Below are 14,664 nucleotides of genomic sequence, written 5' to 3'. Positions count from 1 at the left end.
AAACTTTAACTTGCATGAATGTGTGTGTGTGTGTGTGTGTATGTGTGTTGGCAAATGACAATGAAACAAACTATGTCCATGAACGGAGCTTATGAAAACCATATGACAAGCTCTGTGAAAGAAAGCAATCCAGTTTCCTTCCCCCACTCCGACACAACCATCGCATAGTGAACCCCCCCCCCCCCCCCCCCCCCCCCCCCCCACACACACACACACACCCCACCCACCCATTTCTTCCAAAAACATACAATTCTTTTCCTAAATTCCCCTCCTCTCTCCTCTTTTGCCCACACTCCCTCTTGCTATATCTCCCTCCATCCCCCTTCCCCTCTCTGCCCTCCCTCTCGGCTCTCTGAAATCGTGGGACAGTTTGGATTGTCTCAGCTCCAGTGCAGATTAGTTACCACAAGATAGTTGAGTGCACAGATAGACTGTAAACTTTGAAACAATCAAAGAAGTGAGAGGAGAGGACAGATAGAAAAACAGAAGAAAAAGAAAGTAAATATTGCCAGCAGAATCAAAGGCAGGGAGACAGGCAGCCCTATTTTCAGCCTGAGAAAATAAAAGAATGGGCTTTCAGGTGAGCAGTTTCTACTGCTCTTCTCTTAACTTCTCTTTTGCTCTTTGGATTTTCTGCAGTCCTGGGCCAGGACCTGAGAGAGAGGGATGCAGTTTGTAATGCAGATGGCTGCTTTGTGGTTTATTTTCATCGCAAAATCTTTCTGAACTCATGGAGGGCTTGCAAGAGAAAGGTGGTGACCTAGCGACAGTCAAACGCAAGGAGGATGCTGTTACTATTGCTACACTCTTTTCCACTCTGGATTTGAGGCAGTCACGAACAAAGGTAAATGTATGGATTGGACTGCAGCGCCAACCTAGACAGTGCACTCCCACACGCCACTGAGGGGTTTCTCCTGGACTACTGGTGATCAAGATACAGACTATACCAATTGGCAAAAAGAGGATTCTCCTAATATGTGTTTGGTGCCTCGCTGTGTGGTCATGGGCTACAGCACTCATGAGCAGAATGATAACTTTAAGTGGCTGGATGGTTCGTGCTCTGTGCCTGTTGATGGATATATTTGCCATTATACTTACAATGGAATGTGCCCTGCCTTATGGAGTGAGGGTGCAGGCGATGCCCTCTACACTACACCATTTAGCTTACTCAGCACACTTCTCACCCATGTACCATTTGGATCTGTTGCTACTATTTCCTGCCCCACAAGTGCCAAGGAAGAACAATCAGTTTTGTGTATGCAGCGGGAAGATGGCTCAGTGGGATGGTCACATGAACAACCTCTTTGCTCTGATCTCTCTAAATCACTCAACATGTGTGAACAGAATAATGGTGGTTGTGAGCAGTTCTGTAGGCCAACTGGTAGTCACTTCTTCTGTGATTGTGCTGATGGGTATCAACTAAGAGACGATGGGCAGACATGTGAGCTATCTGATGTTTGCGTCGGAGCTCCTTGTGTGTCTGAGTGCTTGCCTGTTTCAGATGGCTACCGCTGTGCCTGTTCTGCTGGATACATGCTTGCACCAGATAAACACAACTGTCTAGATGTAGATGAGTGTCTTCAAAGTCCATGTGAACAGATTTGTGAGAATGCTCCTGGGACATTTGAATGTCGATGTCGGGAGGGCTATTTTCTAGACGATGAGGGTGAATGTGAGGAAATAGATGAGTGTATAAATGACCCATGTGAACATGAGTGTGAGAACACTCCAGGATCCCATATCTGCCACTGCTATCTGGGTTTTTCACTTGTTCCTGAGGATTCCAGCCAGTGCCAAGATATTAACGAGTGCAGGATCCCTGGGACCTGTGAGCAGATGTGTGTGAATTATGAGGGTGGTTTTGAATGCCACTGTAAGGAAGGCTATGAACTCATGTCCAATCATTATTCATGTCAGAAAAGAGGGGAAGGTGACAACCAACCTGCTGTCACCCCTCCCTTTCCTTGGGTAACCCACAAGCCTGGACGTATATGGAATCCTATGGACTATGTTTGGAACCAGGAGCAGAGCCACACTGGCTGGACTACAGAGGAAGAAAAACCTCAGGACTGGTTTACTGATCCACCAAGAGTTCTGATGTCTGATGTAATCTGGGTCACCAGTGCTCCACAGGGTGAACTTTCCTTTGATACAGTACTGAACCCTCTGACACAGGGGGCTGAGAGAGATAATAAACCCATAAGAGGAGTTGACTGGTTGGAGTGGCAGCAGAGATTTCAGTCTGAAGTAAATGTTTTATCAACAGCCACCCACACCATGGTTTCTCCCACCACCAGTTCTAGCACAAAGTCAGACTGGTATGAAGATGATGAGGATGAGGCTACTACAGCTGTTCCATTTCTTTCCACGTCTACAATCTCTGAAGGTGCTTGGAATTGGTGGCTAGGGCTTACCACTTCCAGCCAGAGTCTAGAAAATTCAGAAGAGTTAGTCACAGACAATGATGCACGTTCAGATTCAGACTACCAAAATGAACTAGAAGAACAGCTCTTCAAAAGTGAAAGCTCTCAGTTCCCATCGGAGGGGTCAGAAAAGTATAATGTGGATTTTACACACTCCCAGGGCCCTACTGTTCCCACCCAGCTTTCTACTTCCCAGAAAGCCCTGGGTGATGGTGGAGGGAATGTAGATATCCTGGATCCTGTCCAAAAGGACAGGGAGCAGAGACAGAGCAGCATCTGGCTCCTAGTGGGCCTGCTAGTGCCCATCTGTATCTTTGTTGTGGTGATGGTTGCACTGGGTATTGTGTACTGCACCCGCTGTAGTGTTGAGCCAAGAAACGAGAACACCACTGACTGCTACCACTGGATCTCAGGGGCACATGATAAACAGGGAGTACCTAACCCCTCAGCAAGGGTCAAGTCCTCTGTTTAAACAGAGAAGAGAGAAACTACATTTACATGAACAGACTATTTTAGTGTTGAGCAAGAATGAAAATGAACCTTGTGACAAGCTTAATGTTACTCTTTCTGACTGTGGACTTACAACAATCTGATATTGCTGTTAAGTATAAACTGATAGATGTGGGGTAGGGACATGAAAAACCACTGACGTCTTTTGGAAATTGGGTTTTTGAGTGATACAAACTGCTTTTTTGTACACTGACTGCAAATTGCAATATATTCTTGTGCCATGATTGCACAAGTTAGTTAAATAATCATCATCTGTTTATAAAAACAGCTGGAGATAAATTATGCCAAGAGCCTTTGAAATTAATGAAATGAAAATACTTTATTTATCCAAAAAGGATGAATAACTAAATTTATATATATATATATATACATATGTATATATAACTTGCATATGAAATAATTGATACAATATTGTCTTTCTTGACTATGAAGTCTATTGTATTATCAAAATCCTTGTGATCTGTTAATTTCAATAGCAGATAACTGTAAATAACTATTACTATAACAATTTTAAGGGGATTTAAATGTGGAGTTTGTCAACTGTGAACAAATGCCCTGATGAGAGAAAAATATATTCAGTGAGAACATGATTATGCTGACCAATTAATCATTGAAGATATCTGTGTTGGAGCAGAATGATGGATATAAAAATCTTTGTATATACAGATAATGTTCTGGTTATACATTTCTGTTTGTTTCAGACTTGTCACCTGTCATTTGTACTTACTTGAATTTAAAATATTTACAGCTGTTATCATTTACTTACCTTCACTCTGCACAGCATGTTTTATAGGGGCTGATGCTTGACCGTGTTTGTGAAATGGCCATTAGTTATCTTTTGTAACTCTAATTAATTTCTATGCTCCACATATATATTTTAGCAGAGCTGGATTATGTCCAGATGTGTACAGACTCTCTCCACTCCAGTTTTTGGTGTAGCTTTGCATGTCAAGTATTTTGAAAACAACACCAGCTTTCAAGAATTTTAGATCACAAAAATTGTAAATAACACAAGGACCTTTGAATAGGCAGTCATGAATGGCTTTCCATATGTCTGGGTAAACAAACTGTCATCCCAAATTTATACATTGAACATGTCTATTGTTTGTTTTTGCTGTTGATGGAACTGTGAGAAAGATCTGATATATTCTCTCTGAAATAGTAAATCAAAATTTGATATGATATTTCTTGTGAAATTTATTTACTGATCTTTACAACATTATTTGGAAAAAATAATAAACTATTTCTCAACTCATATTCCTTTTACTAGCCTTAAATCTCAACTTCATCTAAGAGTTTAACAACGTTCCGTGCTCTTAGCATACTGATATTACACAAATGAAAGTGCACAAGGTTTAAAGAGTTTCATGAATGACACTGATGTGTTTGCCACTGCATTTTTGATGACATCACATCACTGGTCTTTCTGAGCATATTGATCTAATTGTGGTACCTCCTTTAACACTCACTGGCAGTAAGGAAAGATTGTAATTGCAGTGACTAATGCATTATGCCGATCAAAACCAGGATATGGCTTTGTGTGGGGCTCTCAAAGGGGATCTCACTCTCTCATGCTTTTTATTCTCCCTCACTGTCTTTCTCCCTCTCAGACCTAATTCAAAACTGTCATTTTGACTTCACCTCTCAGTGCACAGACACAAACCAGTCACCAGTAAGCAGATCTGCACTCATGTCGAGGTTATGCCCTTTGCACATTTATTGAACTAAACTAATGTTTTCAGTGTTTGAATCTGGGACAAATTTAATTCTCAAAAAGTACAAAGTAAACAAGGCTGACAACAAAGAAAAAGAACACTTAACAAGGTGAAGGAGAAAACAAACACTGAGAAGTCAACAAAGAAACATGAACCAACATTCTAGAATTTTAAAGAGACCTCAATGAAATTACTTTTACTGACATCAGAGTTGTTTAGCCTGTCAAATTGTAAATGCGGCCAAATATTTATCCTTTTGGGATAAATATTTTCATTGAATTAATTTCATACACACACACATATATATATTAGGGCTGGGCACATTAACGCGTTATTTTTGCGTTAACTAATGAATTCATTATCGCTGACAATTATCTCCCAATGTCTCCCAATAACACTGTTGCTCACTGGCTTTTTTTTTTTTTAAAGTCCATCGTGGGCGAGCCTAGTATGTTGCTTACTGCTGCGGCGCTCACAGGAAACAGTCAGAAAAGAAAAAAATTTGCGGATGATGGTAGGGTTTTCGTTCTTATTAACGAAGTCCCACCTTAAACAGAAAGAACCACACAAGAGATCAATATCAAGTTCAGCTTTTGCAAAGGGGAGAGCCGTCACTGCTTCAGCTGTTATGTCTAAGCAACCTCCAGCAATCTCTGACTCCCTCCCTGCAGCAGCCTGGTTTTATTCAAGGATAAGAAAAGGGGAAGAGCTTTACAAAACAAAAGGTGGCATAGAAAGTTCAGAGCGTGTGACTCTAATGTTTATATATGGAGACACATCTGCAAATTCAGAGTGTGAGACCTTGACGATAATCATTCAAAGAGATACATCTACAAACTAGTTTGAATCAGACATTGTGCATTGTAGTTTGAACTCAGTTAAACTCAGTTGACCTCCGGAAGGCTCTGTCCTGAAGCACCTCCCTTTGTTTATACTCACACACACACACATTTCATCATCACATGATTAGAACTAATGCAGTATAAGATCCATACATGATCACACATGATTTTTATAGTATAGCATATAAGTGCAATTAAAGCACAGGAATACAATTGTAAAACAGGGTATATCATGAGATAACAACTAAAAACTCTAACAGATGATGCAGGCTAAACAAACATGGAGAAGGTTACAGAACTTTTACATGGCCGTTTTCATTTCAGACGGCGCAGTCATCAGAGCCGGGGCGCATGGTGTCTGTCCGACTTCCCATTTCTCCAACCATACATTTCTTAATTTTTGCATCCATCAGTGTGACTCTCTATTTCTGCGACTACCCAAAAGTTCGACTTCCCATTTCTCCGACCATACATTTACATATATTTTCATCCATTTGTCCGACCTCCCATTTCCCCGACTTAAGTATGCCCGGTGTTCCGACTCCCAGTAATTACAACAGTGTATTATAGTCCGGCCCAGAAGCAGAATATAGACTGAGATACCAACTTAATCTCTTGTATTATGACGGCACCACAGTCTAGTCAAAAGCACGTGGGTCCTGCTCCTGTTCCTTTCATGTTTTAATACATGTGCACAGACCTGTGATACAGTCAGTGAAAGCTTCATTAATAAACACAAAGTGTCGGCATCGGAAGGAGGAGATGCCTTGAACGGGAAGACCGTGGTGGTTTTCAATTACGCACACCGACCCCAAATGTTGCAACTTTACAAAATTTTATCCGTGAAAAAAAAAGCCTCACAAACACGGACCAAAACAACTCTATAATACGCACAAAACCCAAAAGAAACAAAAGTTTTTCAAAAATAGAAAAAATCTCTACATGACATTTTGGTCAGCGAAATCCACAGACAAGACGACTGCAGAAGAAAATTAAAGAGGGTGGGTGGGGGATTACATTTTTTTAGGGGGGCACACCTTCAACCTATTTATTGTTAGGTCCAAAGTCGGAATTCTGGATGGTCGGATTTAGCCCTGGTTGGAGTACAGGGATTACTTTGGTCGGAGCAATGGGCCCAGAAAAGTCAGATTAATGGGTCAGAGATGGGCGGTCGGACTTTTGGGGCGTCGGACTGACGTATGACCCCCATTTGGAAGCACTGCAATGTTGAATTGTCATATCGCCGGAGTACTTCGATCATATGACTGTACAGTTCCAATAAAAATACGGTATATGCTACTTTTGAATTATTGGATTTTGCATGCGATTAATCACAAGAAACCATGCAATATTTGTCCAACTCTAGTTTATTCACTACCAGCTGATAAAAAAGATGTGGCAACAATAAAAGCAGAGTGGATAAGCACATGGACATACAAAGAAGGGAAGTGAGACAACACAGTACAAAATAAAAGGTATACACTAGAAATATTCAGAACTCATATTAAGCTAAACTTAACCTGGATATAATGGCACTCTTAATTTCTTCAAGGAAATTAATCATTTTTAAAAGAACATCTGATTAGTTTTCAGAGTTTCAGATGTGAGATATATCCTTGCATGCATGGCAATAGTTTGAGTAAATGATAAAAGCAGTCACACAGGGAACATTTTGTTTTTGAGAAGTAGCATCAGGTTTTCTCATTTGACATGCCTCGGCTGTGTATTGTCAGAAATGCCTTCCACAGAAACAGAATGAAAAAGGTGCCAAAGGTTAATCTAATGGCAGCACATACAGACATACAGAAGACAGATGCTCTGTGATTTCAGTATGACTTGGAAGGATGCATAATGGACAAACAAAATGTATTTCTGCAGCCTGCTGTTACTACAAAGAAAAAAAAACTCTTTTTCTTTTCTATTTTCCTTTGTTTCATCAGCAATCTCTGTGATTAGCAAATGTATAAAAGACAAACACTTGGACGTCTGTTCTCTACACACGTTAACTGTATCCTTCTCATTTATGTAGTTTGGTCTGTGCAGTAAATCTCATTTCGCCCCTTCATTTTCTATCCAACATTGACCTCAATATTTTTCTGCTGTGTCTGTGTTAGAATAAGACAGCAGCTGGAAATTACAAATTTGACTCTTACTCTGCACATAATCACTACAGCATTAGTGAGCTTACAGACAAAGACAGAATTTTGTGTCTGAAGTGGCTGAAGCTGGTGGTGTCAGGATTAGTGGAGGAAGTGGACCCAAGTGTAGACAATGGAGAGCTGGCAAGAGGTGGTGGAGGGGGGTTGAGACCTAGCGATGGCAGTGGCTGCAGCAAATGCTGTAGTGAAGACTCAGGAAAGAGCAAAACAGGAGCTGGACCAAGAACAGAAGTCTGTGGCTCAGAAGAAGGTGAAGGCTGTAAGTTGAATAGCTCCACTAAAGCTGCACTGTGCACTGCATTGGCCTCAACGTCCAGGTCTGCCATAGCTGGAGATAAGAGGGGCCATGGTCTTGCATGCAGCATCCCTAAGAGTTCAACTGACACCTTTAGCCTCTCCCAGGTGTCACAAAAAGTTTTGACTGTCTTATGTTCCACCTGAAACTCCTTTGGTCAAATCAAATGGAATAGGGGCTGGAGAAGCCAATGCTACACCTGGGGCTGGAACAGGGGGAGCACCTAGCTCAAGCATTTCGGGGGAGGTGAGATGAGGTTGCCTGGAGCTTTGCCTCCTTCTTTTCCCTTGTAGCAACTTTGGGAGAGTGTTACAGTTCACCCCCTTGAAGGCTGAATGATAGGTGTCAAAGTGAACCTCCGCCACACCAGAACACAAGAAGGCAAGAGACAGGTGACAAGGAGGCAACAAGGAGAAACTGTTGTGAGGAGCTGGGAGTGAGGAGACAGGCGAGAGTGGCAGTGGGGAGATGAGACAAGGTTGCCTGGAGCAATGTGTCCTTCTATAACCTCTCCCCGTGCACTGAGCTGGGGCCAATTCCTGTTGAAATCTATGGAGCTGGTCCCACTCTGGCAGGTGGAAAAACTCAAAATAAGAAATCATCTCTCCCCCTGGCCTCAAGGGATAGACAAACAGAATAGAGGCTCTGGAGAGGCCTGATGGCTGTGGCCAAAATTGTCTGGTGGATCCTGAAACTGAGAAAAAAACCCACAAGGAAACAAACTGAGAAACAACAGGGGGATTGACTCAGGGACATTAAAAGAAACGGCATGAAATGATCTAACGAGGAACAACTGAAAACCAGAAGTACATGAAGGAATAAATTACAAATGAAGAAGCTATTTTGTGTGTACTGTTTTTGTTGCAAAGATGGCAGACCTGACATGTGCTGCTTATTGTTGTTACACTGTGCAGCCAGATTCTGTAATCATCTCTTATCCAAAGATGCTGAACCACAATAGAGGTGGACTGAGATTAGGTGGAGAGATAGCAGTGTCCAATAAAAATTCCAGAGAACACTGGCCTGTGGTCTTAATTTTTTTGAGAACTGCTTTACAAATTTGACACAAAAATGCAAGTTTTCCATTAAACTAATTATAAAAACTTATGCTGTTCCAACAATTTAACCAGGAGACACCATACTACAAGAAGGCATGTTAATTGACTCAGTAAATTCCTTTCATGTGTATATTTTCTTTCAGTCCCACTCTCATTGGGAATCACTGTACTTATTTAAAACTATAGAAATCTTTAAGAACCAAACAGTAAACAACTACATGGAAACAAAAAGCTCTCATAAATATAAGTTTTGTTTGGATGAAAAATACCACGTTCTTATTTTCTTTGCAGTATTGCATTAGCCTGTTTACACATGACTGAAACCCATCCACACCTGTTGATGTTTTCAGTTACTGCTCTGATCACTGTTATGGAAGTTTTTAATCGCTTCCTTCCTAATACCTCTGATGAGCAATGAAATAGAGAAACTTACTTTTTCTGCCGGCCGGCTAAGTTTTTATTCTTCGTTGCAAGGAAAAAGATCAGTCCACACCATTCAGCAGCAATGGTATGAAAAGATACAAACAAAAGGAATCCAGAGTATTTATACCTTTAGATGTGTAACAACATCTCCAGAGGGGGGCAGGATGCAGTCTTCATGATAAACAGGAGGTTAAAACAATTATCTTGTCTGAGTGTTAATTAAGAAGTAAATAGTTTAAAACAATTAGCGTGTCTGGGTGATACAAATGGTTAATGTGGATTGGAGGGTCTGTCAGTCCTGAGACATAAAAATTACCATCACAATTCTCCCTTTTGATTATTAATTAATCACTAACAGAAAACAAACTTAAGAAAAATAAAATGGATGAAAACTAAATGCAAGAGAATACTTAAGTATCCGGTATGCTATTTCAAGCAGATTTGAAAATGTATCATCGTGGTAGTTGATTAGAGCAGATAAAAGACTAACAAAACAAAGCAAAAAAAAAAAAAAAAAAAAACAACCCAAAGAAAAACAAAATGAAAAAAATATCGGGTTAAGGAATATGAGGAGAGGTTGAATTTTGATCAGCATTATTGGCGTTCACCTGAACATATGTGGAGGAATGAATCATCTTTTTCATGAGCACGTTAGACAGCCTTTTCAATACACATGGAATTAAGGTGCAGAGCAAAAGGAAAATCATTACATATGGGATTATTGTTAAAAACCATGTTGGCCATCCTTGGCCCAAAGATTTCAGCCAAGGGAACCATGAGTCATTTATTACAGGAGGGAGTTGAATGGCATCTTTCATGTGTTTGATAATGTTGGTAATGTTCTCATATTCGTCGGAGTGGTTGTCTTCAATTCCAGAGGTCAACATGACCATGTTCACATCTGACAGCATGTTAAGTAGAGCGTCATGTGGGTCTGGTGGCCCATTGACTATGACTGAGTTGTCTGTACATATCCGAGCTTGGATATTCAATTCCACACCAATACGTTACTGCATCAGTGGGTTTGACATCAGAGATGGTGATCTGGGCTCCGTTGGAATTTGGAAGTTTTGTTATTGTGAAGCGGTTTGGAGCAATGGTTTTGTCAGTGGTGGCAACGATCAAGTGCCAATCGTGTGGGCCGCAGGGGTCTCTGCATAGGTATTTGTCATACTTGGCATAATATGCCTGAACCCGTCCTGATCGCCAAATTTCAGGGTAAACGAGGCAGGTGAATGTTGCACTTTGACCTTCTGTCAAAGTGACAGTCCTGGCAGGTTTGTAGGTGTAAGCCTCCATCAGCTGTGCCAAACATGACAGCATCAGAATCAGGTGATGCATGGTGGAGTTTGGTGGAACACGTCTGGTTGGTGTTTGTTGAATCCACAGGGCCAATTCCACGGGTCGTCCTCTTTGGCGTCTGTGCGTCCTTGCACCGTCCGTCGTCTTTGGCCTCTGTGCGTCCTCGTGTCGTCCGTCACCGTCCGTCCTCTGTGCGTCCTCGTGTCGTCCGTCACCGTCCGTCCTCTGTGCGTCCTCGTGTCGTCCGTCACCGTCCGTCCTCTGTGCGTCCTCGTGTCGTCCGTCACCGTCCGTCCTCTGTGCGTCCTCGTGTCGTCCGTCACCGTCCGTCCTCTGTGCGTCCTCGTGTCGTCCGTCCTCGCGTCGATCACGTTGGCAGCTGGGCTCCTCCGTTGGCTCGGGGATCTTCCTGCAGTGGATGGCGTGAACCCACGTTGCCCTCTCGGCTATCTTCGCAATGGTATGCGTTGTCAGAATGGATCTCGTCACCGTTTGGAATTCCAGTGCTCCTTTCTGAAGTCGTTTCTCACCACCCAGGTTGGAAGTCTGCAGAGAGAGAGAGGGAGAGAATAAGTTTTTGCAATATTTTAGCATATATTCTCACATAGGCCAGTGGAGGGGAGTGGCCTGGTTACAGGTTTTACTCCCAGAGATGGAGGTCTGCCAAAATTGAAATTTTGATTTCAGAGTGCCATTTTCTCGTTTGACAACGTCTCTACTGGCAGGGTGTTATACACAATGTTGTCTGAGGTTAATGATAAGAAATTCACTAATTTGGTTTATTGCAGAATTGACAAAGTGAGAGCCATTATCGCTGCTCAGTTTTGGTGTAGTTGTAGTTCCCAGATGGGGAGTAATCTCTGTTAGCAGAGCCTTTGCTACCACTTGGCTACTCTGGTGTTTTGCTGGAAATACTTCAATCTATTTTGACCACGTCAACTATTACTAAGCAGCGTTTCTTTCCTTCTGCTGGTGACAGTTCTATGAAATCCATCATTAAGTGTTCGAATGGTCTGTCTGGTGATGGGTGAGCGATGTGTGTGACTGCTTTGGTTTTACCTTTTATGCGTTGCACAAACCATACGCGGTTGACTGATCTTCTGCTGTATGAACTGAAAATTCTTTGGTGAACCAGTGCTGGGTTATGGCATCCATCATCCCCCCTTTTGACACATGGTCCAATCCATGTGTCAATTTCGCGAAATGAGGGAAAAAATGTTTAGGTAGACAAGGCTTATTATCGGTTCCTCGCCACACATCTTCCTGTGGTGTGGCAAAAGATTGCACCGTTGTGAAAGAGGTGGAAATGGTGACAGGGATCAATTTTTAGTGGGTAGGAGTGTAGCTTCTTTTTCAGCAGCATCCACTCTTGCATTTCCTTGAGAGACAGGACCTGTGTTGTTAGTGTGAGCAAAGCGTTTACAAACAGAGATTGACTTTTTGGAATAAAATGGCATCAAGAAGAGCTGTGACTTTGTCATGATGGAGAATGGGTTTGCCGTTAGATTTTAGGAATTGTCTGTGTTTCCACAGAGTGTCAAAATCTTGGACAACCCAAACATGTGTCTGAAATCAGATTAGATGGTTACTGCTTTGTTGTTAGCTAGTCTGCATGCCTCTGTCAAAGCTATCAGTTCTGCCACCTGTGTAGAATGGTGAGGAGGGAGTGAGCTGGGGAGAAGAATTTCATGATTAGTGACAACAGTAAAACCAACTCTGTTGTGACCCGTTTGTGGGTCACGTGAAGCTGATCCATCTGCAAAGAGAACCAAATGAGGGTTTGTTAATGTTGTTTCTTGGCAAGCAAACCGGTTGGGGGACAGCAACAGTTATGTTGTGTTCTGTCATCTGGTGTGGGGAGGAGAGTGGCAGGTTTTAACACAGGGTGTTAGACAGTGATGTTAGACATTTCTAAAAGTGTTTTGTTGTATCGTTGCCATCGTGCTGTGGAGAGGTAAGAAGTCTTTTGTTCAAGTAAAATCATGGACACATCAGAATAGCCCACAATGTCTCTGGAGGCCATAACTGCCTTTTCAGCTGCCGCCACATATCTGAATATATCTTGGGATCTGCAACCACGGGGTCCAGTTTTGAAGAAAAATAAGCTACAGGCCGCAGCTTATTTCCATGATCCTGCAACAAAACAGAAGTCATACATCCATCTTTTCCATCTACTGATTGAGTGAACGGTCTGGTAGGGTCAGGCAGGCCCAATGTTTGAGTGCTTTGTAAGGCAAGTTTTAGTTCTGTGAAAGATTGTTCTGCTTCAGGAGTCCATTTGATCTTATGTTTTGCTTGCAGGCCTTTGCCATGAATGAGGGAGGTGAGTGGAGCTTCAAGAATGGCATAGTTAGAAATGAACTGTCTACAGTAAGAGCACATAGCAAGAAAATTGTGATGGGTTTTGGAAGGTTCTGAATTGCATCAACTCTTTTTGGTGAAAGAGTCTTCCTTTCAGAAGTGATGACATGACCTAAGAAGACAAATTGAAGTTTAGACAAGCTGGCTTTGTGACCAGTTTTAGCCAGATGTTTCAAGGATTTGACTGTGTTGGCTTCACACTGCTCATTGGTCAGACTGCAGATCATGAGGTCATCAAAGCAGTGCCTGGGGAGAGAACAAAGGGTTCAAGACTGTCTGAGAGCTTCAATGCAAATGGTGGGACTTTCACAGTATCCTTGGCACAGACGTGTGAATGTGTAGTCCCTCCTATTGAATTTGAAAGCAAACCAGAATTAGCTTCCTGGGTGACCTGGAACACTGGAGGTGTCTGAAAGGTTGACCACTGAAAAGAATTTTGCATTAGTTGGTTGCATCACCTGCTTGCAGATCCTGAATATAGCGCCAGTCTGTTGGTTGATCTTTGCCTCTGATTTTATGACAGGAAACAAAGGCGTGCGTATTGGAGAATCGTTACGTGGAACAATTACTCCTGCTGCCTTAAGAGACTCAAAGAATGGTGGTATATTAACAATGGCTTTTTGTTTAAGTGAGTATTGAGCCTTGCAAGGTTTAAAGTCTGATTTTAGAATGATGACAACATTTTCACAATTTTTGACAAGGTTAACATCATACTTACTGTTGACTGTTCTTTCTGTGTGCACAAAAGATGTCAGTGAAGGTGAAAAAATAATAGATCTATCAGATGTTTGTTGCCTTTCGGCTGTAGGCTTACACAATTTCATAACTGGGCTCAAATCTTCCCAGCTATCCGATGTGTGTTTTTCTAGTGGGATGTGTGGGACTGAGTTACGTTGAGCTGGTGTGAGAGAGACTGACACAGCGCATTTATGTTCTGTCCAAAAAATGTGTGTCAGTGTTAGTTTGTCAAACCTCTCCCTTAACCAGCTTTCCTCGTACGATTCGTCAGATTCTGGTGACAGATGGGAGGTACACTGCAGGTCCTCTTTGGCCATGAAGTCTGTTGAAATGATGTTTTTTGCTGAAACAAACTCAGGGAAGGTTGTTAGTGGTTGCAGATGCATATGTCATGTTCGAGGTGTGGAAGACAACTGGGGTTGGGATTATCATTTACACATCCAGTTCCTGCCTGTCAGGTTATTTTAATCAGTTTCTCTTCTAGTTTTTCCGTTTTTCTTAGTTTTTTTTTTTCTTTTAAACTAAGGGACCCCCCTATTGGGAATCTGAGCTCATTTGTCCATAAATTTTAATATTTTAAGCTTTTATCCCCAAATCTCTTTTTCATGATTTCCACGATGGGCCCCTCCGGAGGCTCAACCACCTCAACGGAAAATCTCCCCATGCCGAATGGGGATGGGGAGGCCGTACGACAAATCCAGTCCAGACGTCTCTGTACTGGGTGCTTTTTTCAAATGCCAAGTCACAAATGCTAACTGTTTCGTATTTTGGCCACAAACAGCAAAAAACCCCTTCCTTTTGTGTTTTCTTTTCTTCTTTTTCTTTGTCCAAAGGATAC

At 42.1% G+C, this 14,664-nt stretch overlaps 1 protein-coding gene across 1 annotated transcript; it reads left to right on the top strand.

Annotated features, from left to right (window-relative positions):
* Nucleotides 1-349: 349 nt before the first annotated feature.
* On the top strand, nt 350-4,083 carry cd248a (CD248 molecule, endosialin a). Its single transcript, XM_072376635.1, has one exon. It carries the CDS (start codon nt 976-978, stop codon nt 2,893-2,895), a length of 1,920 nt encoding a protein of 639 aa, XP_072232736.1. The 5' UTR covers nt 350-975; the 3' UTR covers nt 2,896-4,083.
* The last annotated feature ends 10,581 nt before the right edge of the window (nt 4,084-14,664 follow it).

Source organism: Leuresthes tenuis, unplaced genomic scaffold (genome assembly GCF_036924035.1).
Source record: "Leuresthes tenuis unplaced genomic scaffold, fLeuTen1.0.hap1 SCAF_22, whole genome shotgun sequence".
NCBI classification, from domain to species: domain Eukaryota; kingdom Metazoa; phylum Chordata; class Actinopteri; order Atheriniformes; family Atherinopsidae; genus Leuresthes; species Leuresthes tenuis.
This window is presented reverse-complemented; position numbering and strand designations above follow the sequence as displayed.

Excerpts from the sequence above, each read along its gene's own strand:
- cd248a (XM_072376635.1), top strand. The coding sequence starts at position 976 with ATGTGTTTGGTGCCTCGCTGTGTGGTCATGGGCTACAGCACTCATGAG.